Raw genomic sequence first — 27,638 nt, 5'->3', positions numbered from 1 at the left:
TGCCTACAACTCCCATCAACCCCAGCCATTGGCCATGCTGGCTGGGGCTGATGGGAGTTGTAGGCAAAAAAATATCTGGAGAGCTACTGCTGGCCACCCCTGCTTTAGGTTATTCAGGGCTTCCGGAAAGGATCCAAGGGAAGCATTAAAGAAGCTATAAAGCCCCTACTAGACAAGGATGGGTAATGCCTTGCAGCGGGGTGCAGGCTCATCATGCTACTTTGCAAGTCATATGAAGAATTGCAGATTTATATCCCGCCCTTCTTTCTCAATCAGAGACTCCTATATTTTCTCCCCCCACAACAGACACCCTGTAAGGTGGGTGTGGTTGAGAGGGCTCTCACAGCAGCTGCCCTTTCAACAACCTCTGCCAGAGCTATGGCTGACCCAAGGCCAATCCAGCATGTGCAAGTGGAGGAGCAGGGAATCAAACCCGATTCTCCCAGATAAGAGTCTGCACACTTAACCACTACACGAAACTGGCTCTCTTATGACCTGCTCCTCTGTTCATAGTCCCAAAGTTCTTTTCACTCCCACTCTAGGGAGTGATAATAAGCGAAGGAAACACGTGAGGGCTTTTTTGCATCTCCGAAAGCTACATGGCAGTGGGAATCCCCCCCCTTGTCCTTCATGGCTTCCTGTTCCTCTCACATCAGCTGCACATCTTTCCTGCGGGTTCCTCCTCCTGCCTTCCCCAACAGAAAAAGTTCCAAATTTTGGCCAAAAACGTTTTTGTTTTCCGAGCCACAAAAACTGCAGCTTCGCTCAAGATGCATTTCTGTAATCAGAGTAGTTTATTCCGGTTAGGGATGGAGAGATTAGCACAGAACTGTAGACTGAGCAGGGATTTGCCTTGTCAGGCTGCCTAGGATAAGGCTTATTCCCCTTCCACCTGCTGCTGGTGGCAAAGTAATTGAAGTTTTCCTCCTTTGGGCCATCCCCACCTGAGCACTGGGCAAGGAGCCAAGAGGACTTTTTGCCATCTCCCCAAAAATGTATTATCTGGGCCAATGAAGTGGGAGCCACTGCAAGAACTCGCAGCTGAGATGCTAAACTGTTTTATACATAGTAAGCTGTTTAAAATAAGGAATTCAGTAGACATTTACCAAGTGTGAAGGGCACCACCCTGCTAATTTCTAAGCACAGACCCATCTGCAGAGCACAGCTCCCCCCCAGTCCAAGAAGCTGCTTCAGGGAAACAGAAGGTGCTCGAAACAGCATGAGGGGAAAGCTCACGTCAAGGCAGAGACAAGGAAAATCCCTTCTGCTACATGAAAATCCTCTGGTGCATCATAGCCATGGTCTGTGTTATGCAAGTAGTGACAACAGAGATGGTTGCTGATTTAAGTTGTTGAGGCATCGTAACTGCAAACTTAAAGCTCACTGGCCTACGTATCAGGAATTGTGTGGACTGGGCTCCGCCTCCAACCAGTTGTGGAAGATTTGCAAAGAGGTTTGCAGAAGCCCCATTAACTCAAGGATGCCATTTCATCAACAAGCCAGAGCAGCTGCAAACATCTCGCCAATTAAATAATTCCTCATGAATCTGCCTTCTTAGAGCATGGGTCCATCCAACTCCGTGTTGCCTCCTTGCACTGGCAGCGGCTCTCCAAGGGCTCTAGTAGCAATCCTTCAACATCACCTCTGACCAGTGTTCCCTCTAAGCCGAGTTTTTTTCGCCTCCGACTCACACATTTTTGTCTCAGCTCAGGAAAAATGGCCATACAGCAAACTAATTTATGCAGTGGCTCACAACTTTCATGCCAGTAGCTCACAAAGTAGGCTTTTCGCTCACAAAACTCCACAGCTTAGAGGGAACGTTGCCTCTGACCTCATCCTTAACTGGCACCTTCTGCATGCCAAGTAGATGCTCTGCCATGGAGACATGGCCCTTCCCAAAACGTGGCGCATACCACTTTCCTCCTCTTCCCACCCCACAAAAAAAAGAAGCAGCGCAGAAGAAAGTATGAAGAAAACAGCATTTATTTCTTTGTTGCTATAAGAACCAGTTACAGGTTGACTTAAAAAAACCTGACTTTCTTTTCAAACCATGTACAAAAAATGGGCTCATCAAAGGAATGGAATGGGGGGAAAGGGGAACAGGGTTGGCGTGTTGATAGGGGATCTAGGGTCTCAGTGGGGTTGTCCCTCTTTTCCAGATACATGGGGAGTATATGGGTCCAGAGGGCAACTTAAAAAGAGAGAGAGACGCTGAGAAGCAGAGAGAGACGGACAAAAGGAGGGAAGAACAGCTGCAGAGGAGAGGCGGGAAGAACTCCGGAAGGGCTCCTGCATGGCTCCGGTTTCCTGCCACCCCTACAGTCTCCTGTCCGCTTTGAGAAGAAGGTGCAACTTGTATTCGAGGTGTTGCCCAGGGGGAAAGTGGGAGGCCAACTTTGTGCGCGAGTCTGAATTTTCAACAAGGGGGAAGGGTTTAAAAAAAAAAGTCAATGTGGAAATTAAAAAATATATATATAAAAAAAGGAGAATGGTGTCCACAATCCACCTTGGGGGTGAGATGCCCCCCTCCCTGCCTGGCCCGATCCCAGCAAATACGTGGCAAAACTGGGGCTCTCAAGGCGCCCCCCCCCCCCGGCCAGGCAGGGCTCGGACACCGAAATAAAGGGGTGGGGTGGGTGTTAGATGAGATGGCTACAAGGATCCTAGAGGGGATGCCAGAGAAGCGACAGTGCTCAGTCTTCCAGGATGATGGGCTCGCTGGTGCTGGCAGGATGGGCTGGGGGCACGGGCACCAGCGGGGCCACCACAGGCCGGAGGGGCAGCACCGACTTCACCTTGAGTGGCAAGTTGGGCCGGCGGGCAGCACGGCGCATCTCCAGGTGACTCAGGGCCTTGCGGAGTGCCCTGTGTAGGGAGGGAAAAGAAAGGCAGTCAAAAACAAAAGAAAAGAACCTAATGCAGATGGCAGCTCCTTGGACAGGAGATCGTGCTGGAAGATGCAGCGCTCAGCCTCGCACTGTGGCAACAGAAAGAACCCAAAACTCGGGCCTGATTTTTTTCAGGGTGGGCCGGCCCCAAACGGCAAGATATATTTCATTCTCTCTCTCTCCCTCACACACACACCAGCCTCTCCCTTCTGGCCACAAATATCTGGCCTATTTCTAGACACGACCAGCAGCAAGCTGTTCCGTATGCCTTATGATGAAGGGAAGGCCTCGCTCTGAAAAGCGGCTGAGGAAAACGACATCCCAGTCAGGAGGATGGGGTCACGTTAAGGACACGGGGCTGGCAAAACGGCAGCAGTGTGGCCTGTGAGGCTGCTCTTCCCCTCTGCATTCCTACCTCCCACCTCCCTTTCTTTCTCAGTCTTTACACCACCCTGCAGTCCTTGCCAGAAATACCCAGTCTTATGAAGATCCAAAGTATTCAGTGGCTATCACATTAAATAAAATCTTCAAAAAGAACCCTGTATTTATAGCAGGAAGGTGTGTGGGGGGCGGGGAGGATCTGCCCCTGGGCAGCAACCTGTCTGAACTCTTGACCTAGAAACCACCAATAGTTCAGAACGCAGTACAACAGTCCCCTCCAGCCCAGAATTTTTAGAAAAGGAGGAGCTTTTAAGTCAGGAGGTAGCAATCCAAGCAGCAGCAGTCAACTCACTCCCCATGAGGAGGGAGGACTTCCTTCTGTAATTTGCAAGCTGCGACATGGACACTGGCACAAACTCCATCCCTGTGGCAGGACAGCTGATAACAAGAGTCAGATATCAACCCTGTGCCAGAGAAGGGATAGGCTAACAGTGTCTTCCCACCCCGCCCCCGTCCTGCTCACCCCACACTGCCTCGCGAAGAATCCCTTCCCCAGTACCTGGTGTCCTTGGTTGCCACAAAAACGACAGGGTTGGGGGCGTCGGCCGGGTTCAGCTTCTGACGCTTGATGGCGGGCTGAGCACTCGACCTCATTCCGGAAGTCATGGGCCGCCCGTTGGCCGAGAAGGGGAGCCCGCCCCCTGCCACCTGCACCCAGTCGCACACAGAGCTATCAGCGAGAGGAACCCCCCCAAAAATAGTGTCCACCTCTGGCTGGCTCCCTCCCCCCACCATCCTGAACTAAGCCTTGCCTTGCCTTAAAAATAGGAAAGGGAGCTATTGGCTTTGACTGTGGAGAGCTCAGACTAAGAGATGTGAAGATTCAGGAAGGAGCGGAGAGAGAATTCCTACGCCAGCAGCCTTCAGGAACCATAGGAATGTATGCCTATCCCCACCTCCGCCAATTGGGGAACAGAACAATTTTGGGGAAAGCATGAGAAGTGCTATAAAAGTACTCCTGTCCAGAGTGAACATTATAAGGATTTGGTGTAATATACAAGAGTAATGCACCACCACCCCTTTCAAAATTTCATTTCAAACAGCAGTCCAGTGTGTGGGTCTCTTCTCCCTCCTCCCTTGCCAGTACACCAGGAGCCTTGCATCTCTGCCACATATCAGCTTCTGTGCACTTCTTCTGAAAATGGCACAGTCCCCACCCCCCACCTTCCTCTCCAACCCGCTTTTGGACACACTTGCAAAAGTTAAACCCCCCCCCCCCCCATCCAGGATCCCCTCTTTCTTGGCCCCGCCAGCACTTACACTCTCGTATGCTCGTTTGCCCACGATGCCAGCCAACCCTCTGTTCTGGGTCAATTGATTTCTGTTGATGGGTGTTTTGGTGCCTCGGGGAGTTTTTGGCTTCAGGGGGGCCTGCGCAGCTAGAAAAGCAACAACATTATGCTGGGGGGGATCATGCAGAAAAACACTCACTGCTTTCAGAATCCCTTTCAGAAAAGAAGTTCAGTTCCAATTCTTGCAAATTTCAGTGGGGAAGCTGCAGAGTCTGTGGTTATCACACAGGTCCAACCAGTCTCCAAACCGCAGATCGAAGGCAGGCCCCAGTTAACGCTAACAGTTTTACAAATTTGGATGTCACTGCAAATTTAGGTGATTGTAAATTCTGAGGAAGGAGAGGAATCCTTGGGCAAGGGAGAAGGAGAGAGCCCCAGAGCCAACAGCATCATAGTAATAGAAGACAACTGCAGATTTATACCCCACCCTTCTCTCTGAATCAGAGTCTCAGAGCGGCTTACAATCTCCTTTATCTCCTTCCCCCACAACAGACACCCTGTGAGATGGGTGGGGCTGAGACAGCTCTCCCAGCAACTGCAAGTGGAGGAGTGGGGAATTGAGCCCAGTTCTCCCAGATAAGAGTCCGTGCACTTAAATCACTACACCAGACTGGCTCTCTAGGTTAGCAGGCAAGCCAGTGCCATATCCAAACTGGGGCTATGCAAACTCCACAGCCTTACCCAGTTCCTTGACGATGGTAGCCAGTGGAAGCCGCACCAGAGGATGGATCTTGAGGGGGGTCTTTGCTGCTTTGGGTAGCCGAATGGAGCCTGGAAAGAAGAAATAGAGAAGTAGCATGAGATCTGCTAGCCGTTCCACTGATTCCAGGTTTATCTCCCTCTGTTCTCCCCACTTCACTTCTCTTGATCCCCACGTACACTCTGCCTTGATGGCGTTGGCATTGATGGGTGCATATGGGCGCCGAGCGGCGCGGCGTGGTTGCAGGATATCCCGGCACATGCGGCGCGCGATACGGGTCAGTTTGGTGGTCTGCAGCAGGAAGGTCTGCCGGTTCTTGGCCAGAAGCTTGGCCCGGTTGGCGCTGGTCGTGTATGGCGAGAGGCTCTGGGCTTCTGGCCGAGACATGTGACCCCGGGAGTGGGGCTCCTGTGACAGGGCGGGGGGAAGCAGAGAGAAAGAAGAGACATCAGCACTTATATTGCTTGAGCGGGATGCAAGAACAGGATTTATTCAGTGGACTCTCCAGATCTTCTAAAAATCCCCCATTATTAGAGCAGCCAAAAAGATACTTTAATCATCATCGTGTTTGATGCTCATGCTAAGTTCAAATGCAGAACCTTTGTGGGGTAGGTGGCCAAATGACATGATGCCCCCAGCAAGTAACGGGGGTGTTTTCGGGCAGACCTTTGTCGCTGATGCCTGCTTATGTCCTTAATGTAGTCTAGAAAGTCCTGCAGTTACAGCAAAAGTTCTGTTCTGCAGCAAATCTGGGGCAGCCTCAAAAACACGATGACCCCTTCCACCCCCGCCCTAAAGTTAAACTAGGGACTTTGATGAGAACAAGGATCACCTGGTAGTATATTCTCAGGGGACTTTACCGTGACACTGCGTGCTGCTCCTTCGAGCTGCGTCGGGGTCTTCAGGCCTCCATACTTCTTCCAGTAGATCCAACAGGAAGCACAGAGGCGGCACTGCATGTTGGGGGGACCCCAGGCATACCACTGCGCTGACTGAGTGGCTGTGGGTGAGAGCGAAGTGGAGGGTCATGGGCTCAGTTTAGCGACATCCCCCGGGGGCTCCTGTCCCCCAGGTCTAGGAGCGGCTTGCTCTGGTTGGTTCTCAGGAGGTCCAGCCATCCAAACCTGTAGCGCCATCTCAGCATCAGGACCGAAAAGGCAAACCTGTCTGAACCAGGATGCCAGGCCAATCCATCTTTTGCTCCCCTCTCTGGGGCAGAGACACGCAGATGAGTATCCCTGCCCCAATCCCAGGCAGGACACTTACTGTGGCAGCTCTCGCAGGTCAGCCCCTTCTGGAAGCCAGCGCCGTTCATGCCAGGCTTGGAGCCCACCGAGATTATTTGGTTCGGGTTGGGTTTCGTGCTGGACAGGGAAGGCAATGGGGTTTAAAGGCCTGTGCATAGAACTCACCTGTTTACCTCCCCGCAACGCTTAGTAGAAGGGATACTCACTAGGTGGGGATGTACACCTGCTTCAGCTTGCTGTCGGCCTCAGCTGCTTTCAACCTTTTCTGCAAAGAAAGGCAAACCGTATGAGGCACAGAAACGTTTTATCGGGAGGGAGCTAAGCAACCTCTGGGATACTGAAGCTGCTTCATAAGGGGCTCCAGGGAAAGGGGAAACTACCGTTTCACCCTGCGACCCCTCCCAATTCACTGCAGAAGTTGGCCTACCTACCTGCTGGATGTATCGGTCTGTAGTTTTCCACATGTAGTAGAACTGTACGATGCTGGCCAGGGATTTCCAAGGCAGCTGCAAGGAATACAAATCTTCAAGAGCATGCACAGCTTCAACCCATCTAAATCAGCACTGCCAAAAAAAAAAAGGCAGAACCTCAAAAGCACACCCCACCGCCCCACAGCAGTTCCACTTATGAGAAGGGACAACAACGTTTGAGCCTGGAAGTTCTGCCTCCTAATTCCCAACTAGCCTAGGACAAAGTGAGGCTATTCCAGTAAGAAAAAAACTCCACCAAGCCCGAAGCTCCACCCCCAACCTGCAGCCGCACTCACAAAGTCCTGCCGGATGTCATTGAAGTCTTTGCCGTATTTCTCCAGGGCCTCCTCGAACAGCATCGCTTCCGAAGCAGACCACTCCTCCATCTCGTCCCTGCACAGCACAGGGCCTCCCTGAGGCACCAACGTAGACATGGCTTTGGCCAGGTCATAGCCGTTCCGCTGCAGTGTATCCATTGCATGGAACTGCCAGAACAGACAGACAGAGCATGAGAAAAGGAAGGAGAAGGAGAAAGCTAACCTCCACAAGCTTGCTGGAGCCCAAAGCAGCCACTCACAGTGGAGGGTGCACGCATGTCACCTGTGGTTTCAGGAGCTGTGTCCAATACCACATCCTTCAAGCTGATATCATGCCAAACTATGGTTAAAGAACCTAACCATGATTTTGGCATCATGTCTGAATTCTCAAACTATTATTATGCTTATATTTGTGCCTCCACGGGATGCTGCCATTTGTGGAAGATCACGCCACAGTCTACGTTCTAAACTACGGTCAGTGCAAACCACAGTTCAGAGTGATGTGACAGTCTGCCTTTCCTTTCATAAAAATGATTCACAGCTGTGGTCATTAAGGCTGCAAAACATGCTTGGAAGCATGAAGGCAACACCTAACAAAAGCTCAGAAGCCAGGAGAATGGCTGACAGAGTCCAATAGCCAGGTGAGAGGTTCAGTGCCCTGTACTATACCTTTCAACATTCCCTGAGTAATGGAGTTATGGCAGAGAGCAGAAGCTGCAACATTAATTAAGCACATCTGTGGGATTCCTCCTCCTTTGCAGAATTTGCACCCATCACAGAATTCCGCTTTTCTTATTTTAGACATTAGGTAACTATGACAGCCAATGTAGTGCTGGACTGAGGAAGCCTGGGTTCAAATCCCTGCTCACAGTCACTATTCTCTTAACACAGCTATTATTTACTTATTCAGCCCTGCTTAACCCTCAGGGCTGATGTCCACCCTCTTACCAGTGTGATATCCCGGGAGGCAGCAGCCGCACTCATGTGAAGACTGGGCTGCCGGATGGAGCTGCTGCAGTCGAGGGCCCGCGCGAAGGTGCCAACGGCCCTGGCACAAAAGAAGAGATGAGAGCAGGTTAACGACCCATTGGGAGTCAGAGTCAATCTGGGCAGAGAAGCCAGGCCACCCCCCAGCCGGATCTCACCGAGCCACCACGAGGAACTGGTCGATCTGCCGGTCTGTTAGGGGGTTGTCGGGGTCCCAAACCTTCATCTCCATCTTCTGCTGATTCCGGTTATCGGACTCTCCTGGGGGAGGAACAGAGAGGGGCTATCAGCACAGCCGGGTTGCCACACTCCCTCTGGAAAAGCCTGGCAAGGGAAACAGGCTTCACACAGTGACAAGGCCCAGCGCCCCCCACTCGCCTTCTGCCAGCCGGTCAGGAATCTCTGCCTGGTACTTGCAGCCTACTCGAATCTCGCCCTGGTCTGCCAGGAGAGTCTTCTGAACAGGGTCAAAGACCAATGAATAGAAGAAACAATCCTAAGAGGAAAAGTGGAGTCAGAAATATTAATAACATTTGCCCTGATATTTTCAGCCCCTTCTTCAGCATTCTGCCAAGTCAGGAGCAACCAAGCCAGATCCAAGGACTGGTAATGCCTCTCCCACTGCTTTGGCTTATGACGCCCAAAGGAAACCACTGGATCTCTAGCCCAGAACTTCAGGCGCCCGGAAGTGGTCATGAAATATCCTTGTTACCTCACCCTTTCCCTTCTTGACTCACCTCTTTGTCCAGGTACTGGCTAAGGACGTCTGTTTCATTGAGCAGGGTAACGCTGCACTTCCCCCTACAAGGGTGAAGGGAAAGAAGAGCCTGTCATATTCCTGGGCCTAGCCTCTCAAGTGCTGGTGTGCTCAAAGGCAGGCTGGCTCAGATGGCCCTAAAAGAGCAGGCCTCGCTTCCCCTCAGCTGAACAAGAACAAAAGGTGTGTAAGATGGAACCCATTCCCCCCTCTGGCCTCCTCTTACCGTATGTGGGTAGCAGGCAGGGATTCAAACTGCCGAGACAAGAAAAGCTCCCGGTGCTTCAGCTGGTGCCGCTGCTGCTCTGACACCGAAGGCTGTTTGGATTCTTCTTCAAATTCTCCTGGGCAGAAGAGGAAAGGCGTGTAAAGCATTTTTGCTCCCCCTCCCATCCACTGCTCATTTCTAGACATGCCATGTCCTCTAGATCTCACCCCTCCTTCCGTCAGCAATCACACTCACACCCCTGATCTGATCTGCTAGTCCAGCACTATTTCTAACAACAGATAGATACATCCAGAAACAAGCAGGATGGGAAGGTGACAATCCACCCAGCATCTGGAATTCAAGGTATACTGCCTTTGGGCATGGAAGTTCTTTTTTTGTTCCTGTGGCTAATGCTTACAACAGAGCTACCATCTTCCATGAATTTTTGTAATTTCTTTTAAATTTCTGCAAACTAGTAGTGATCATCAGGTCATGTGGTAGTGGAACCCATGTTGCTAATACTTTTTTTGGAAGACAACTTCCTTTTTTCTAAGCCAAACGTTCATCAGCTTCATTGAAACAAGATTGGAAAAGTGTCTCCCCCCTCCCCCCCCCAATTTATAACAGTTATCATGTTCCCTTTCTTGCTGGCACTTATGTTTTCCTGAAATAAAATGCCCTAAATGCTTTAGCCCTTTTTCAGAGGAAAGATGCACCAACCCTATGACTGTTTTACGTTCCCTTTCCATCCAGAATGCAGCATGGGGCTTGTTTCCAATTGCCTGATTGCTGCCGAGGGTCATCCTTTCTGCTCTCCCTTTCCCCCGGAACAACAGAGACTGCCATGCGCAGTCATCCACCATCCCGGAAGCAGCTAAGCAGCAGCGGCCACCAAGAAGCACATTGTTCTCCCATCCCCCTCATCTGCTTCAAGAACTTGGCGGTGTCCCAGGGGGGTGGGGACTAGAGAAATGAGAGGGACGCTGGCTCCACCCTCCCTGCTTTTTGGCTCAGGAGAACCTTTGCCTCGGATGGGTGGGTGGGTTAAAGAACTGGCTGGGTCTGATTGGGCACAGTCAAGGTCACAGCCCCTGCTCAAGAGGCCAGGAAGCCCTATGCAGAGTCACGCATGCCCCTCCCCCTCCTCCAGCTGCTATCCCTTTCCTGTTAACCCTTTAGCAGCCAAGAACTCGCCTGTGGTACTAAAAAGTCAGAGAAGTCTATGCCTGGCAAAGGCCAGGGACCAGGTGTTCCTGAGCAGCACTGTTGCTGTCTTCCAGCTTGAATTATGCACAGGCCACTTTCCACAGCTAACAGCTCTTCTTCCTGTCCCTAGCCTGAATCCCCCTCCCTGCATACACAATTCAGCACCTGCCAAAAGTTTTAAAACCAGTCAGCTGTTTCTTTGCATACATTATTGCTCTCGTCCATTATGCTTTGGCTATGAAAGAGAAAAGCTGGTCACTCCAATGGAGAGGTGCGAAGACAGTAACTAATGGCACATCAAAACAAGCAAGACCCCAATGGAACTCAGAAGTGAGGCTGTTCCTGAGCCAGGTGCTCTCAGCCTCTGCTTGGGTAGAAAAAAGCCAACGTTGCCGCTCAGGAGGAGAGTGATGCTCCAGGGGGAGGGTGGGGTGGCCTTTCACCCACTCCTTTGCTGCTCTCTTCTTCCTGGGTGGAATCCCTCCTCCCATCCCTATAACCTGAGGGCAACAGCTCAGTTCTGCCCTCCCCCTCTGCTTGCTCTCTTCTCCCTGCCTTCTCTCCACCAGGCTGGAGTCACCAGATAGGTTGCCAAACCATCTATCCCAGGTATGCTGCAAAAACTGTACCTATTAGAACACCTTCCAAACCAGCACCCCACCAGCACAAGGGGCAAAAAACGTGATTTCATCTTTTCAAACCACCAGCCTAGAAAAGAATTCGGTCTACACTGATCCCTCTTGCTACTCACGGGCATTGCTGTCAGCCAGGCTGTTGAGGCTACTGGAAATATCACGCCGTCGAAACAGACAGACCACCTTGGCCTCCACGTTGCCATTGGCCGTCTGCAGGAGGAATAGGAGGGATAATGCTGTTGATGGATGGACAAGCTTGCCAGTGGGTGGCAGCTATGGCTCCCAAGATCTGGAGCTCATCTAAATTGGCTCTTCTACACTCAGCAGTTTCCTGCTTAACCCACATCCTGTCCACAAACATTGCCTCCCCAGGCCACTGTGGGTCTGGGAACCCCCACAAGACAGAGCTGAGCTGCCTCCCCACGTCTGGTGCCATCCTTACCTTGTTGAGCTCCTCAATGCGGCGTACGAGGTAGGGGTTACTAGAGGAATTCTCGAAGTAGACATAATCTGCAAAAGGGGCGAATGAAGGGGCAATGAGAGATGGAAAGAAGCAGCCGTAGGACCTGAACTCTGGACTTACCAAATCAGAAACGCGTTCTATGCATCACTAGTTCCCACAAATACACCACAGCATATATGCAGCGTCAGGGCTTTTTTTGAGCAGGAACGCAGTTCCGAGAGGCTTGGCATCAGGGGGTGTGGCCTAATATGCAAATGAGTTCCTGCAGGGCTTTCCCCACAAAAACCCTGCGTGAAACACTGGTTGTGTCCGGGGGTGTGGCCTAATATGCAAATAAGTTCCTGCTGGGCTTTTTCTACAAAGCCCATCAATCCACCACAGCAAAAATATGACAATATCTCTAACCTATGTCAATATGATCTCTGTTATTTAGGACATGGAAAAACTGTTTCTCCCCTCTGGGTCAGAATCAAGACACACTACCCCCACTCTTCATCTTCTTTCCATTCAACCAGAAATCTGACATAAATGCTGCATGCATCCCAAGTTTCTGCAACTGGGTTTTGAGGTGCAGAACTTAACAGTCTCTCAACCTTTTGTTTTTAAATACTGTCAACAAAAGTTTATTTTTAAGCCTAAAAAGCAGAGCTAGAAAACACAGGGCAACACCTACTGAAATGTCAAATGCCACACTGGACTAGGCAGAGACTCTGATGATCAGGGGATGAGGCTAGAGTCCCTCCCAATAATTAGCATAATAAATGCAGGAATCCCTCATTTGCATACCATATACAAGGTAGGCAGATGTCCTTGGGCCTGAATTTCTTTATAAAGGGCAAACATAGATATCAGTGGACAAGGCTAGGGATAAGCCACAACCTTGTTGCCTTAAAGTGCCAGATAAACAGCCATGGCCCCAGCCCACAAAGGCTCATCGAAAGAGGTAGTCCTCCTGATGCTAAAAGTCAGGTTGCCTCCATTTTAGAGTCACTGATAACACTGCCTTTAATGTCAAGCCATTGGTCCACTGTACTCTTCAGTACTGTCTCCTCTGGCTGGCCGTAGCTTACCAGGATTTCAGGCACAGAAAGGTCTTTCCAAGTTCAGCTATCTGAGATGCTTTTAACTGAAGGCACCTGGGACCAGATATACTTCATATGGAGTTCTATCCCTGAATTACAGTATCTGCACATTCTCTCAGTAATCTTTATTATAGGTCCCATAAAGCAAGGCAACATTAGCTCTGCTGTCTTATATGGGGCTGGGAGGGAACATCCACCAAAAGAGGGCACTTGTGCAAATGAACCCTCCCAGGGAGTTCATGGCTGTGTTGACTTGAAACTTAGGCTTTTTAGTTCATGCTCTCAAACAACTATGCTATGCAAAACATTGAAGAAGTTAAGCTACAGATTATCCTGCTGCTAGAACAGCCCTCTGTCAGTAATATAGGCAAGGATGGAGCACCAGGGCTAGTCTAAGAACTGCCAATAAGGACTGCTTCCATTTTTACTAACAATTCTTTTCTCCTCCCCCCCCCCCCCCCGAAAGCATGCTGGGCACCATACAATACAGACACATGATTCGATCTCAGCCCAGAGAATTTACAACAGAGATCAAACAGAAGAGTAGAGAAAGTTCAGGGTCATGGGCTCGACTGAAGAATTTAGCTGGCAACAGGAGAACAACTTGGGGGTGGGCCAGAGAAGGCTGTCCTCAAAGGAGGAGCTAATTATGAACAGGCTGGGCCTAGGGAGCCATGCGGCTTAAGTGACACAGATAAAAGTGGGTGGAGGTGACTAAGGGGTTCAACAGCTTGCGAGAAGGGGAGTGGGAGGGAAGAAGGACACAGAGTTTTTAAATAAGAAGAAACCTGAAGGTGATGGAGAGAAAAAGCCAAGATGGTAGGGTGCAGGTGACATGAGCAAAAGATGATCTTAACAATGGGAAAATGTGCACTGATTTAAGAGGAAGAGCATAAAGACTGTGTGGCAGGATCAGACCGCAGTCCTAGTCTCACATTCTGCTTCTAGCAGTAGCCCACTGGAAAGTCTACAAGCAGGGTACAGAAGCCATTTCCCTATCTCCTGGGGACTCCGCCTCCTGCTTGTCAGGGGTACACTGCTTCTAAACACAGAGGTTCCATTTACCTTTCAAGCACCAGAACAGAAGATGGGGTCACCAACTGTGTTCTCAGGTTCTTACACAGATCACCCCGTTGTCTGCACAGCATGATTATCTAGCTACCCCAAGCTAAAACCCAGCAAGGCCCTTCAGCCAGCCTCTTATCCACATATCCCCATGTCTCAAATACTCCCCTCCACCCATAACCAAGCACATTTTCCTCCACAGCCAGCCAAATCCTGATCTCTTTAGCTATAACTCTTCACACACACACACACACACACACACCATTCCACAGCTCTGGTTCTGCCTCCTCATCCCTCTCCCAGATCCTTTGGACCTCAGCATGGTCACATCTCATCACACACCACAACCCATCTCATTCTTATTCATAGCCTACCTTTTCCCTCACCTAGCTGCTCAGACAAGGCCCCTCTTTATTCCCTCTTCCTGAATTTCTCCTAATGCCCCTCCAGTTACTTAACCACCTCAACGCCTTACACCAAGCCTTTCTACCCACACCTTAAACCCTCAGCTCCAACAAAGCCACTCAGCACTGCCAAACTTGCTCTTTATTAGACACCTACCCCACACTGCGATTCCCCCCATTTACCTTATTTCTCCCACTACCAGAAACAAAGCTCTTTTCTACCCCCAATCCTTCCCATATTTAGAACAGGCGCCTCTGCCTATTCTTTAAAACCCTGCCCAAGCTGCTTAGCCCAGCCTGCCCCTTTAATACTCTCTGGGGATGCCAACCTCCAGGTCGGGCCTGTGGATCCCTCAGAATTAGGGCTCCTCTCCAGAGGGGACAGAGATCAGTTTCCCTGAAGAAAATGGACGCTCTGGAGGGCGGGCTCTGTGGCATTGTGCCCCACTGGCCTCCCCAGGCTCCGCCCCCAAATCTCCAGGAGTTCCCCAAACCTGGAACTGGCAACCCTAACTTAAGCCAACCATTCACACGTCCCTCTTGCAGGCAGCCCCCCTAGTCTCTTTCTCCCACCAAATTTTTACCCCGCCACCAGCACTTCCTTATCTGTCCCTTCCCCAAATCCCAATCTTTTTTTTTTAAACCTGGAATTAGCCCTTCCCCATTAGTTTCCCCTGCCCAGCTCCTGAACCCTCTCAGCCCCCAGACCTATTCCAACCAGGCCCCTCCACCTACTCCGTAGCCCTCCCCTGCCCCACCTCCAGATGAACCTTCTTTTAACTCCCCCCCCCACCTTCGTCCCGCCGGCAGGAGCGAAACTCCTGAGCCCCCTCACCTATTCCCACCCCCTTGGATGACGCCCCTCGCTCCCCTCCCCTCCCCGGAGCCCCCCAACCCCCACCGCGCCCCTCCCCCTCGTGTCTCGCCCCTCCCCCACCCCCCAAGAAGGACCCCTTCCCCTTTCTTACCGCCCACCCGGTACATATTAGCCGCCATGGCTCCGGCGGGGATCTTCTGGCCCGGCTCGGCCCCCTCAGGAACTCCGGACTCGGCAGCTCTTCATCGCCTCCCGCCGCCGTTGTCGTCTCTCCCCCTCACGCAGCGAGCGCCGGCGCCGGCCAAGCCTCGACCACTTCGAGAGTTTCCGGAAGCCCCTCGGGAATCTTCGGAAAGGCTCGGCCTTTTCCGGTCAGCTTCGTAAAAGGGGTGCTACACTCCTCTTGCCTCCTCCGACGAAAGCAGCTGGGCTCCCCGCCCCCACCCACCGAGAACTGGTCGGGAAAATCCGGGATTTCTTGGCTAGCTTTTCTTTCCCCCTCCCCCCTATAGTACGGCGTCGACTAATTCAAAAATTACCCCCGCCTTTTCCTCAAATCGGAAATACACGAAGGGGTTCGTGTTTTTCCGGACATCTTCGTCTATCTTCGTGCCGGTCCGGAAAATAAATCTCCCGATTAAAATTTGAGACGGGGGACGCGGGGAGGGCCTTGGGAGCTCTTTAGCGGCGCCCGAATAGTTCGTTCCTCTTCGGGTTTTTCCGGTAATCTTCGGGAAACAGACGCGGCCACGATTCTCACCTACCTTCGACAAACAACGCTTTTTCCCGGAACCAGCCGTTAACTCTTTGTCCTCCATTCCGCACAGCCGACAAATTTTTACATGTTTTCCCGACATTTTTGGTTAAGCTAATAAATGCAGTTGTGTTGTGTAACTCAAGAGCATACATAAATCTTTAACTTTTGGATCACATGGTCTGTTCCAGACAGGGTTGCCAATTCTGGGTTGGCAAATTCCTGGAGATTAGGGGGTGGAGTTTGTGCAGGAGAGGGACCTGAAACATCTGATCTCCAAAGCAGCCATTTTTCTCCAGGGAACCGTAATCTCTGTAGTTGAGATAAATTGTGATTCTAGGAGATCTCCAGGCCCCGCCTGGAGAATGGCAGATCCAATTTATATGTTTCCCCACACCAAACGCAGGCCTGAGGCAGGTAAAACAATATATAAACTACAAGCAAACTACAGAATTAGTCAAAGGCTCCAGCTCTGCAACCGCCTTCTACACAGCTAAAAAGATATTTCCCCTTGACTGTTGTTTCCCAAGCTGGTGAGAATAATTCCATTTTAGAGTCTTCCCAGCAAATGAGAGGAGAAGCCTTCCTGATATCGTTCAGATGGCCCTTCCAAGAGCCTGGGGAAGCTGCTGAAAAGAGCTTGAGCCTGGGCCATTTTTTCTTTTGTATTTTTATGTGCGCAGGGGTATGTGCACCTGGAAGTCATGGCAACCTCTGGTGCCTGACCCCTACTGGGAGAAAACAACAAGAACTGTGTACAAAAAACACAATAAAATATATACAAAGTAATTCTTATTGTCTATGTTTGTTTCCAATAATACCAAATACACAGTGTATCAAAAACTTCCACAAAAGGAAAGGATCCACAATATTTCAATGTCCAGAGAAAGGACTGGACATTCTCTGAACATTGAAATATTGTGGATCCTTTTCTTTTGTGAAACTTTTTGATACACTGTGTATTTGGTATTATTGAAAACAAACAGACAATAAGAATTACTTTGTATATATTTTGTGGTGTTTTGTACAAAATTGTTTTCTGCTTTAGACTGTGCTGCCACTTTTATATGGTGTGACCCCCGCTGGGGGCATGGAGAATATTCAAAGAGGTGGCTGAATAAAGCTTGCCCCTGCCCCACCCAACTGCTGGTATTCCAAGGAGATTCCCCCATCCAAGTACTTGCCAGAGTTGACCCCGCTTAGCTTCTGAGTTTTTTATTTTTATTTATTTATTTAATCAGATTTATATCCTGCCCTCCCTTAACGAGCTCAGGGCGGCTGACAACAGTTAAAAACCACATAAAATACTAAAAACAATATACAATGAAATCAATTCTACACATTTTAACCATAAAATCCAAGTTGCATGGTGTTTCTCAATATCTATATTTGTCCAGTGGGACTGTCTGTGCTGTGGGACCTCCCCTTAACTATTGAGGGCGAGCTTAAATAGTTCGGTCTTTAAGGCAGGTCCCGTAGGGCCCTGATGTTTTCGGGGAGGTCATTCCACAGAGCAGGGGCTATTGCTGAGAATGCGCTGGCTTTAGTGGTGGACAATCAAACTTCTTTCAGTCCAGGAATCTGGAGGAGATTTCGGGACCCTGAACGTAGTGCTCTCTGGGGCACATATGGGGAAAAGCAGTCCCAAAGGTAGACAGGTCCCAGGCCATATAGGGCTTTAAAGGTTATAACCAGCGCCTTGAAATGAATCTGGAATGCCACAGGCAACCAGTGTAACGTTTCCAGCGCAGGTTGGATGTTCTCCCGTACAAGTACCTCCAACAACAACCTGGCTGTTGCATTTTGCACCAGTTGCAGCCTTCGGAGTTGAGTCAAGGGCAGCCCCATGTAGAGGGCATTACAGAGATCTGACGAGATCAGGATTGTCTGGTTATCCGGGTCATGACAGTCCCCAACCTTTTCAAGCCTGTGAGCGACTTTGGAATTCTGACATAGGATGCTGGGCACAATCACAAAATGGCAGCCACAGGAGGCAGAGCCAACTACAAATTGTCAGGGAGAGAAGTTATATAAGAACGTAAGAGAAGCCATGTTGGATCAGGCCAATGGCCCATCCAGTCCAACACTCTGTGTCACACAGTGGCCAATATGTGTGTGTGTGCATATATACACACACATACACGTACACACACACACACATATATATATACATACTGTGGCTAGTAGCCACTGATGGACCTCCACTCCATATTTTTATCCAATCCCCTCTTAAAGCTGGCTATGCTTGTAGCTGCCACCACCTCCTGTGGCAGTGAATTCCACATGTTAATCACCCTTTGGGTGAAGAAATATATACACCTTTACAACACCTTTTCAGCATTTCAGGCAGAAGATCTTTGTTTTTCAGGATGCCTTGAATCTGCACAGCCAATTAGAAGCGCTATGGTAGCCCATCCACTTTCTAAAAGCACTTGGCGTGCTCCAGAAAAGCTCTTGATGGTCACCATGTTGGAGGACTGCTCTAGACAAAGAGGGTATGAGCCATATATCTTGCTGGAAGGAGTGAAGTTGCTACATGGAAAGAGTCTTTCTGGTATATGAGCCTCAGGTTATGAAGGGCTTTTAAAGGTAAGAACCAGCACTTGGAAATACATAAGCAACCAGTGAAAGACCTCTATGGTACCCATAGCCCATCCCTAATAACAAATAGGCTGTCAGCCTGCCACATTTTGCGCCGGCTAAAGTTTCCAACAGGGCTTTTTTTGGTAGAAAAAGCCCAGCAGGAACTTATTTGCATATTAGGCCACATCCCCTGATGTCACCATTATTTCACACAGGGCTTTTTTTTTTTTAGAAAAAGCCCAGTAGGAATTTATTAGGCCACAACCCCTGATACCAAGCCACCTGAAACTGCATTCCTGCTCAAAAAAAGTCCCGGTTTCTGAATCATATTAAAAGACGTGCCATGGAGAATGTGTTAAATCTAGCCATGAGTTTACTGAGGCATGGATCAGAATAGTCAGACAGGCCATCTGTGACTAGGGAACCAGCTTCCTAATTGAGTAAAGCCAGAAAAAAAAGCATTTTTCTGCAGTCACAGTCCCCTATTTTTACAGTCCCCTAGGTCAGCATCCAAAGGGACTCCTAGGCTCTTAACAGTATCTTTCAACAAAAGTTACAGTTCATTGATGGTAGAGAGATTAATCCAATTTAAAGCAATTTGTGGCCAGCATCATCTTGGATTCAGCTGGATTCAGCATATTAATCTACTTTATATCCCACTTTTTCCCCCAACAGGGACTCAAGGTGGCTCACATAATTCTCCTCTTCATTTTATCCTCACAGCAACAACCTCATGAGGTATGCTTATCTGAGAAAGTGTGGACGAAATGGCGACTTCGTAGGGTTTTCATGGCAAAAGATGAACTGAGGTGGTTTAAGGTTGCCTGCCTTTTGTGTAACAACCCTGATGGACTTCCTGATGGCATCTGTTGTTGTTTTTTGGCCACTATGTGACACAGAGTGTTGGACTGGATGGACCACTGGCCTGATTTTCCTATGTTCTTAACCCTGGAATTCCTTGGTGGTTTCCCATACAAATATGAACCAGGGTCAGTCCTATCTTAGCTTCACGAAATCTGACAAGATCAGGCTAGCCTGGCCCATGGAAGTGAGGGCACAAATTAGGTGCTTTAATATATAAATACCTGTTTTATTTTTTACATCTGCCTGAGGATCTTTTCACAGTTTTATTCTTTTTAAAGATTTTGCCTCAATGAAATGAGCCTCAAGGCAGCTTGCCAACAACAAAATAATTTCCACCTCAAAGTCTAGTCAGCAGTGCCACAGCTTCCCTACTCTCACATCTAAATAGCCTAGGATTGCCACCCTCCAGGCGGTACCTGGAGATCTCTCACTGTTACAGTCAGTGGATCTCCAGATGACCTAGATAGTTCCCCTGGGGAAAAATGGCTGCTTTGGAGGGTGGGCTCTATGGCATTATACCCTGCTGAGGTCCCCAGAATCCACCCCCCCCCCAAAAAAATCTCCAGGTATTTGCCAACCCAGACCTGGCCACCCTGACATGGCATGGTGAACTAACACTTGAGAAGAGGAAAGAAGCAGACTTCATGTAGCTGCTGTTTCTTCTTCCACTGAAGATGGAGTTCTTCCTGGGAAATCCTCCCAGTGTCTCCTGAACCACTCACTCTTACCCAACCTGATGTAGAATCAGGGCTTTTTCTTGAGCAGGAATGCAATTCTGGCTGGCTTTGCACCAGGGGGTGTGGCCTAATATGCAAATGAGTTCTTGCTGGGCTTTTCCTGTGAAAAAAGAGCCCGGTGTAGAATGGATTGCTGGATTGTATTTCCCCCATCATTTTTTTTCCCATTTCCCCCATCATTTTTCAATTTAGAAAAGTGTGTTTTCCGAATTGTAGCTGCAGAATACATACACTGTCGCTGCGAAGAAAAAAGAACTGTGAGTAAGGTGGGCCTGGAATACGAAGTCAAGATTATAGGTTTACTGCTCTGAAAACCTGCAGTAGTAAGATATGTGCACGCAATGGGCCCAGGAGAGAGAGAAAAAGTCAACACGCAGTAGGATATGGAATGCAAAGGTTTATTTCTCTGCGTCTCTCACAGTGTTAAGGCCTTCCCCTCACTCCCTCCGGCCTCTGACAGAGTCACTAGGAATGTAAACGAGGTGCAGAAAGTTGCAGCTGCAGCCATGGAAGCACAAGGGCCCAAGAGATGGAGACAACTTGCATTTCCCCATCATTCAGAATGCAGATGCTTTGAGGCGTGTAAAGGGCAAGGCTATACCAGCAGAGTCAAGAAGGGGTACAGGTGGGTTCACTGAAACAACCCTTGAGCCTGCGGTTCCTCTTCCACAAAGGAGCCCTTCCGTCCAAAACCTCCCACTTAAGAGATAACAACTCTCCACCTTCTGACACACAATGTCACAGACATTTTCCTTCATGAAGCCAGTTCTTCCATACCCAGGAATGCCCATCATTCTGGCTACTCCCCACCCCCATGTTAATAAAGCGAATCACATTGTTAGCCCGAGTAAATCATGTTGGGAGGGGAAAGAGACTCCCGACGTCCCACGGCTCCATCCATTTCAGAACCTGAATCCCAAGGAATCAGTCATGGAATGGGCGATCGCTCCCCCGTGAACCCTTCACACAAAGACTGAAGTCACTGTACTTGTCCCCCCGCCCTGCAGCTTCAGGTGCTGGCCCCGGCATCCTGGGAGGAGATGGAGGCAGAAGAGAGGGAACGGCTGCGAGGAAGGCTCCCTCCTAGCACGCGCCACTGGAAGATGCTGGTGTCCTTGCCACCCATGGAGATGAGGTAGCCGTCATTGTGTGTGAAACGCACATTGGTGACGTGGCTTCCGTGTCCCCCGTATTCGTGGCTCGGTGCCTGTGAGAGACAAAGGGAAGAGAAGGTTTCGAAGAGTGCCAAGCACGGTAACCAGTAAAAGTTAAAAGGTAAGTCCCCTGTGCAAGCACCAGTCATTTCTTGGCTAGCTTTTTTTCAATTAATTTTCAATTAATTGTTATCGGAATGCCTGAATATTCAAATCTCGAACATCAGATTTTTAATACTGGAATATCGAAGAATTGATTTAAGGAAGGTAGCATAGTACATATCGAACTGAGTTTTACATGTTTTTATGTATTTTACAGGTATTTTATGTATTTTATTGTATAATTATCATTATTAATGTATTATTAATATATTTTAAATTGAGTTTGTTAGTTTTTTTGTGTTGTAAGCCGCCCTGAGCCCACCTCGGTGGGGTAGGGCGGGATATAAATTGAATAAAATAAATAAATAAATAAATAAATAAATAAATAAATAAATAAATAAATAAATAAATAAATAAATAAAAATAAAATTTCCGACTCTGGGGTGACGTTGCATCATGGCAGACTTGCCTTTCCCAGTCATCTACACTTTCCCCCCAGCAAGCTGGGTACTCATTTTACCGATCTCGGAAGGATGGAAGGCTGAGTCAACTTTTAACCGCCTACTTGAACCCAGCTTCCGCCAGGATTGAACTCAGATCGTGAGCAGAGCTTGGACTGCAGTACTGCAGCTTACCACTCTGCGCCATGAGGCTCCTATGCAAGGGCCGTTTTGTGAAAAATAGGTGGTGGAGCTCAACCAGGGATTGTTATGCAGCTGCTCCTACTATTCAATGGACAAGATGAGAAGGAGGAGGTGGAACTCTCAGAAAGGTTCATGAGCTGTGCTCCTGTGAGCTCCCGCCGAATCTGAGGCCTGCTCCTATGTATGTTGTAGATATGTATGTATATATGTATGTATGGTAATCTGGAAGCATTCTTAAATAGTTCTGACACAGGAACACCTCGCAAACAGAGGCAGGACAACAACAAAAGAGCTAGAATCGAGTTCAGGAGCACCTTAGAGACCAACAAAATTTTGAGGGTAATGATGTCTGACAAAGGGAGCTTTGACTCTCAAAGCTTATCCCACCCCCCACCCACCCCCAAAAAAACTCCAATTGGCCTTTAAGGTGCTACTGGACTCAAATTGAGCTCTTCTTCTGCAGACTAATACGGCTACTCTCTGAAACTATTTTCAAGGGAAACAATAATGGCAATAGTAGCACATATAAAAGGATTGGTTTTGGGAGGGCGTCAGAAAGAGGCTTACAGGATAGGCAAGACCGCCAACATCATATTTTTGTGTAGGGTACTCAAAATGCTCAATGTCCTTTCTCTGCAAACTGTAATGCCCAGTGTGCAATTTAAAACAAAGCATGCAGGTCTCCTTTCCCACTACCCTCACCGTTTAGAATTTCTATGTTAGAAACATGTTTTATTAGTTGGCTACAGACAGGGCTTTTTTTGCAGCAGGAACTCCTTGGCATATTAGACTACACCCCCCCCCTGATGTAGCCAATCCTCCAAGAGCTTACAGGACTCTTCTTACAGGGCTACTGTAATCTCTTGGAGGATTGGCTACATAAGGGGGGTGTAGACTAATATGCAAAGGAGTTCCTGCTACAAAAAAAGCCCTGAAGAAAATATGAAAAGGTAAGACAGTGCAATGAGGTAAGGAGGTAAGAAGCAATCAGAAGGGAGGGCTCCTATCCTTGTTCCCCCAGGCCACATCTGTGTTAAATCTTGCATTTGACCATCATTTGACCCTTGTTGCACCCCATTTTGCCCCATTCCTTTTGTACCTTGGGCTTAGCACAGGGGTATTGGAAGAGGTGGACCTTGCAAAAATCATCTGCTACAGCCACCACCCGCTCATTGTGGGATCGGCAAAGTGAGTTGATGTCGGTGCCATCCGAGCCAACAGGCCACACACCTGCAGGCAATTGGAGAAAGAGAGAGATAGAGAGGAATGATTCAGTGAATTCAGTAGCTTAGGTGAATCTCTCTAGGTGGCTCATTGGCTGGAGCTACCTGCCCTGGTACTTGCAGGCAGACTAGCTTCTCACCAATACTGAGAGACCGAGGTTGTTATCCAATCTTGCCTGGGAAACTCACCAAAAACATGAAAGCCAAGCACGCAGGTGTAGGAAGCCCATTCACGATCCTTATTCTCAAAGCGATTCCTCAGCAGTTTGCAACCCCCAGCCACATCCCCTGGCGAAAGAGAATGCAAGAGCAAAGGTGAATGTCATCAGCAGGCCACTCCTAAGGAAACACCAGACTGCCAGGCAAGAGTGACGATCGTTTCTTAGGACTAGGACTAACCAAATTCACTGCTTTTTCTCTTCCATTGCATAGACACTCCCTAAGGTTTGGTGGTCAAAAATGCTGTCAAGTTGCAGCCGATTTATGGTGACCCTGTCGGGTTTTCAAGGCAAGAGACGAACAGGGGTGGGTTGCATAGCAAATCTGGACTCTGCAAAGCAACTCTGGACTTTCTTGGTGATCCCCCATCCAAGTACTAGTCAGGGCCCACCCTGTTCAGCTTTTGAGCTTTGGTGACACCAGGTGAACCTGGGCCATTCTAGGTTTAAAGGCAAAGGTTTAAAAGCCAAGCAAGCTATGCAAGCACCAGTCGTTTCTGACTCTGGGGTGACGTTGCTTTCACAACTTTTTCACAGCAGACTTTTTTACAGGGTGGTTTGCCATTGCCTTCCCCAGACACCTACACTTTCCCCTCAGCAAGCTGGGTACTCATTTTACCGACCTCAGAAGGATGGAAGGATGAGTCAACCTCAAGCCGGCTACCTGAAAACCCAGCTTCCACCAGGGATCGAACTCAGGTCGTGAGCAGAGCTTAGGACTGCAGTACTGCAGTTTTATCGCTCTGCGCCATGGGGCTCTTGCCTTTTAAGTAACGTGTTGCTTATTGTGAACATAAAGCAGCCGCTCCATCTGCTGGTGCTGAAAGGAAAAAATCCTATCAAAAGCTTCAAAGCAGTGACTGCTTGTTTGGAGGAGGAGGAGAAGATTGGATTTATATCCCGCCCTTCTCTCTGAATCTCAGAGTCTCAGAGCGACTCACGATCCCCTTTACCTTCCTCTCCCACAACAGGCACCTTGTGTGAGGTAGTGGGGCTGAAAGAGATCTCCCAGAAGCTGCCCTTTCAAGGACAGCTTTGCGAGAGCTATGGCTGACCCAAGGTCATTCCAGCAGCTGCAAGTGGAGCAGTGGGGAATCAAACCTGGTTCTCCCAGGTAAGAAGAAGAAGAAGATGATATTGGATTTATATCCCGCCCTTCACTCCAAAGAGTCTCAGAGCGGCTCACAATCTCCTTTACCTTCCTCCCCCACAACAGACACCCTGTGGGGTGGGTGGGGCTGAGAGGGCTCTCACAGCAGCTGCCCTTTCAAGGACAACCTCTGCCAGGGCTATGGCTGACCCAAGGCCATTCCAGCAGGTGCAAGTGGAGGAGTGGGGAATCAAACCCGGTTCTCCCAGATAAGAGTCCGCACACTTAACCACTACACCAAACTGGCTCTCACACCAAACTGGCTCCGTAATTGTTAGCCGCCCTGAGCCACTTCGGTGGGAAGGGCGGGATATAAATCGAAACTAAACTAAACTAAACTAAATCCTGGAGAGGTTTTTGTGGGGTGCTTTGGACAACAAGCAGGCAGCTGAGTCATCCTCCCCACCCCCCAAGGCTCAGTGCCAGATAATATGCTTTGTCTGTACATAAGAACATAAGAGAAGCCATGTTGGATCAGGCCCATGGCCTATCCAGTCCAACACTCTAGAAACTCCCAGTTTCATCTCCAATTGCCTGTCTCTGGTAACAGGATTGTGAAACTTTTGTAAGTCTCTACGGTTCTACTGGACCTGATTTACTGCAGACCAACATGGCTGCCCTCTGAAATTAGGACTGTGAAAGGCTTTCTGCCAGAGACCCTGGAGAGCCACTGCCAGTCAAGATGTAAACACTGTCCCAGATGGACCAAATGGGTGACCAGCTAGAAGGCAGGTTCAGATGTTCATAGCATCCATCACTGCTCAAACCCCACTACTCACAATACAGGATTTCGTAGTCCCCGGAATTGGACATAATGAATTTTCCATCCTTGGACCAGTCCAGATGCGTGATGAAACTGGAATGTCCCTGTGGAAGGAAAGAGAAAAGTGTACAAGTTAGGAGGCATACAAAAAAAAAGCTTTACTGGATCAGTTACATGGCAGATTACTATGACCTTACTGAATGTGAAGCCTTTGAAAAGTCTATGAGAGGAAAAAAAAACATGGGTCCAGAATAACGTCAGACACCTTCCGTTCAAAGATCTGTACGGCCTTCCAGACAGCTCCATTACACAATTTAGAAGGGCCAGAGCTCAGTGGAAGAGCCTCCGCTTTGCATGCAGAAGGTCCCAAGTTCAATCGCCTGCATCTCCAGTTAAAAGGGCCAAGTAGAAAGTGATGGGAGAGACCTCTGCCTCAGACCCTGGGGAGCTGCTGCCAGTCTGAGTAGACAATACTAACCTTGATGGAAAGGAAAGGTCCCCTGTGCAAGCACCAGTCGTTTCTGACTCTGGGGTGACGTTGCTTTCACAGCGTTTTCACAGCAGACTTTTTACGGGGTGGCTTTGCCATTGCCTTCCCCAGTCATCTACACTTTCCCCCCAGCAAACTGGGTACTCATTTTACCGACCTCGGAAGGATGGAAGGCTGAGTCAACCTCGAGCCGGCTACCTGAAAACCCAGCTTCCACCGGGGATCAAACTCAGGTCGTGAGCAGAGCTTAGGACTGCAGAACTGCAGCTTTCACACTCTGTGCCTTGATGGACTAATGGTCTGATTCAGTATAAGGCAGCTTCATGTGTTCTGTGTTCAAGGTCCTGGTTACAACCGAAATGGTCTCAGACCAGGGTGCCTAATGGACCACTTGTTCTCAAGCTGGTTATCATCGGAGATCATTGGATACCTGCCTCTAGACGAGCTGCACCTTCAGAGGTGGAATCTATCACGAAGACGGCCTCTCATGCGGTTGGACCCCATCTCTGGGTTTCCTGAGTGATGCTTACCTGACACAATCTTCATTATCTTTTTGGCATCAGATAAAATTTGCTGAGTTTATCTATGCTTTTGATAGATTAGTTATTTGGGAGCCAGGGAAATGGAGGTAGCGGGATTCTAGTCTCCTTGGATATTTTATCAAAATTGATATTTTACGTGACGTCTCTTGGTGTGCCATGACACAAGTGCTAATATTCATTGATTAATTCAAGACTTGTAGGGACCTAAACCACGCAACCACAGAGGAGGCTGCCTGTTGTGCCTCTGCATGGTTTACTGTTCAGGTCCCATCTCCTTCCAGTCATCCTTGCAGGGTGTTTATGTAGCAGATATCATTGGGATCATTCAGTCCCTACAGTTGCAGAGATGCAGCAATAGCTTTGCCTTTCTGCATAAATCAGCATTCTGGATTCATTTTTCTCCATTCAGGAAGCACAAACAGAACAGTGGCTCCTGAAGAAATGTGGGTGGGGGCACTCTTTTTTTTCCTGTCTGATATTTTACCAGTCATGGTCTGAGGTATGCTCCAGCCATAGCGCTGGGCATCTTTGAGAGCACCTCCCCAAAGGGCTGCATGGTGCATAAACTTTTTAGGAATGCAGCCAATGTTCACACAAGTACCACCATGTCCCCATTTGGTGCCTTTTGGAGAAGGATCCATGTAGTCCAAGACAGCCATCTTATTTCCAAACTGAGCAGCTTCTTTCGCGCAAGCAAGGCCAGCAAACCCTCCTGCAACAACTAGGAGATTGTACTCATACTTTCCTGACAGGGCCCATGCCGTACAGCACAGCCCAAGCTCATATAGGAAGCATGGGCACCGCCTCCACAGCGCCGCCATGTTGTACAGTACAAGTCGAGCCACATGAAGACTCCTGGCTGTGGTTGCTTCCATCATCTCGGGTGGGGGCACTCTTCAACTGGTGGGTAGTGTTCTTTTGCCATCAAGTCACAACTGACAGAGAGACCCCTCATGGGTTTTCAAGGCAAGAGGCAGTCAGTGGTGGTTTGCCATTGCCAGCCTTTGCACAGTAATTCCGGAATTCCTTGGTGCTCTCCCATCCCAGTACTAACCAGGGCTGACCCTGCTTAGTGTTAAGATTCTCTGGTTTGGGATGTGCTGCTAACAAACTTACACAGAGCCTCTTTAATGTTTCAAAGCTAATAAAACCCCTTTTGTTTAAGGATTTCTATTCTAGACAGTAAAGAGTAGAGACAGGATATATATCTATTCTATCTAAGTAGAAGAAGAAGAAGAAGAAGATATTGGATTTATATCCCGCCCTCCGCTCCGAAGAGTCTCAGAGCGGCTCACAATCTCCTTTACCTTCCTCCCCCACAACAGACACCCTGTGAGGTGGGTGGGGCTGGAGAGGGCTCTCACAGCAGCTGCCCTTTCAAGGACAACTTCTTCCAGAGCTATGGCTTACCCAAGGCCATGCTAGCAGGTGCAAG

General features: G+C 49.1%; 2 protein-coding genes across 6 annotated transcripts in view; both read right to left on the bottom strand.

Annotated features, from left to right (window-relative positions):
- Positions 1-1,965: 1,965 nt before the first annotated feature.
- On the bottom strand, positions 1,966-15,344 carry MTA2 (metastasis associated 1 family member 2). Of its 5 annotated transcripts, none has more exons than XM_060254297.1 (18): positions 15,131-15,341; positions 11,591-11,658; positions 11,265-11,358; positions 9,326-9,440; positions 9,080-9,143; positions 8,721-8,838; positions 8,501-8,603; positions 8,304-8,403; positions 7,335-7,523; positions 7,000-7,074; positions 6,775-6,833; positions 6,588-6,685; positions 6,154-6,321; positions 5,501-5,729; positions 5,303-5,392; positions 4,590-4,708; positions 3,829-3,977; positions 1,966-2,865 (listed from the first exon to the last, which is right to left on the bottom strand). In XM_060254297.1, the coding sequence occupies exons 1-18, from the start codon at positions 15,156-15,158 to the stop codon at positions 2,653-2,655; spliced, it is 2,079 nt and encodes a 692-aa protein (XP_060110280.1). In that variant the 5' UTR covers positions 15,159-15,341; the 3' UTR covers positions 1,966-2,652. The 5 variants fall into 5 exon arrangements, with proteins under 5 accessions (XP_060110280.1, XP_060110271.1, XP_060110287.1 ...); XM_060254288.1 differs by having other exon boundaries at positions 9,326-9,443; positions 15,131-15,340; XM_060254304.1 differs by having other exon boundaries at positions 6,182-6,321; positions 9,326-9,443; positions 15,131-15,335.
- A 4,955-nt stretch (positions 15,345-20,299) lies between these two features.
- EML3 (EMAP like 3) overlaps positions 20,300-27,638 on the bottom strand; it is a 52,006-nt gene continuing 44,667 nt past the window's right edge. Inside the window, 4 exon segments of the mRNA XM_060254278.1 lie at positions 20,300-21,124; positions 22,917-23,047; positions 23,230-23,328; positions 25,188-25,275. Of these exon segments, the coding sequence (XP_060110261.1) occupies positions 20,927-21,124; positions 22,917-23,047; positions 23,230-23,328; positions 25,188-25,275 (516 nt within the window). The 3' untranslated portion in view covers positions 20,300-20,926.

The sequence above is a fragment of the Heteronotia binoei genome, chromosome 1 (assembly GCF_032191835.1).
Source record: "Heteronotia binoei isolate CCM8104 ecotype False Entrance Well chromosome 1, APGP_CSIRO_Hbin_v1, whole genome shotgun sequence".
Lineage (NCBI taxonomy): Eukaryota > Metazoa > Chordata > Lepidosauria > Squamata > Gekkonidae > Heteronotia > Heteronotia binoei.
The sequence above is the reverse complement of the archived record's forward strand: the minus strand, read 5'-3'. Positions and strand labels throughout refer to the sequence as shown.

Excerpts from the sequence above, each read along its gene's own strand:
- MTA2 (XM_060254288.1), bottom strand. The coding sequence starts at position 15,158 with ATGGCGGCTAATATGTACCGGGTGGGCG. Across the intron at positions 11,659-15,130 it reads TAATATGTACCGGGTGGGCG|ATTATGTCTACTTCGAGAAT; the intron begins GTAAGAAAGGGG and ends CCCCTTTTGCAG. Across the intron at positions 7,524-8,303 it reads CCTCCCGGGATATCACACTG|TTCCATGCAATGGATACACT; the intron begins GTAAGAGGGTGG and ends CTGTTCTGGCAG.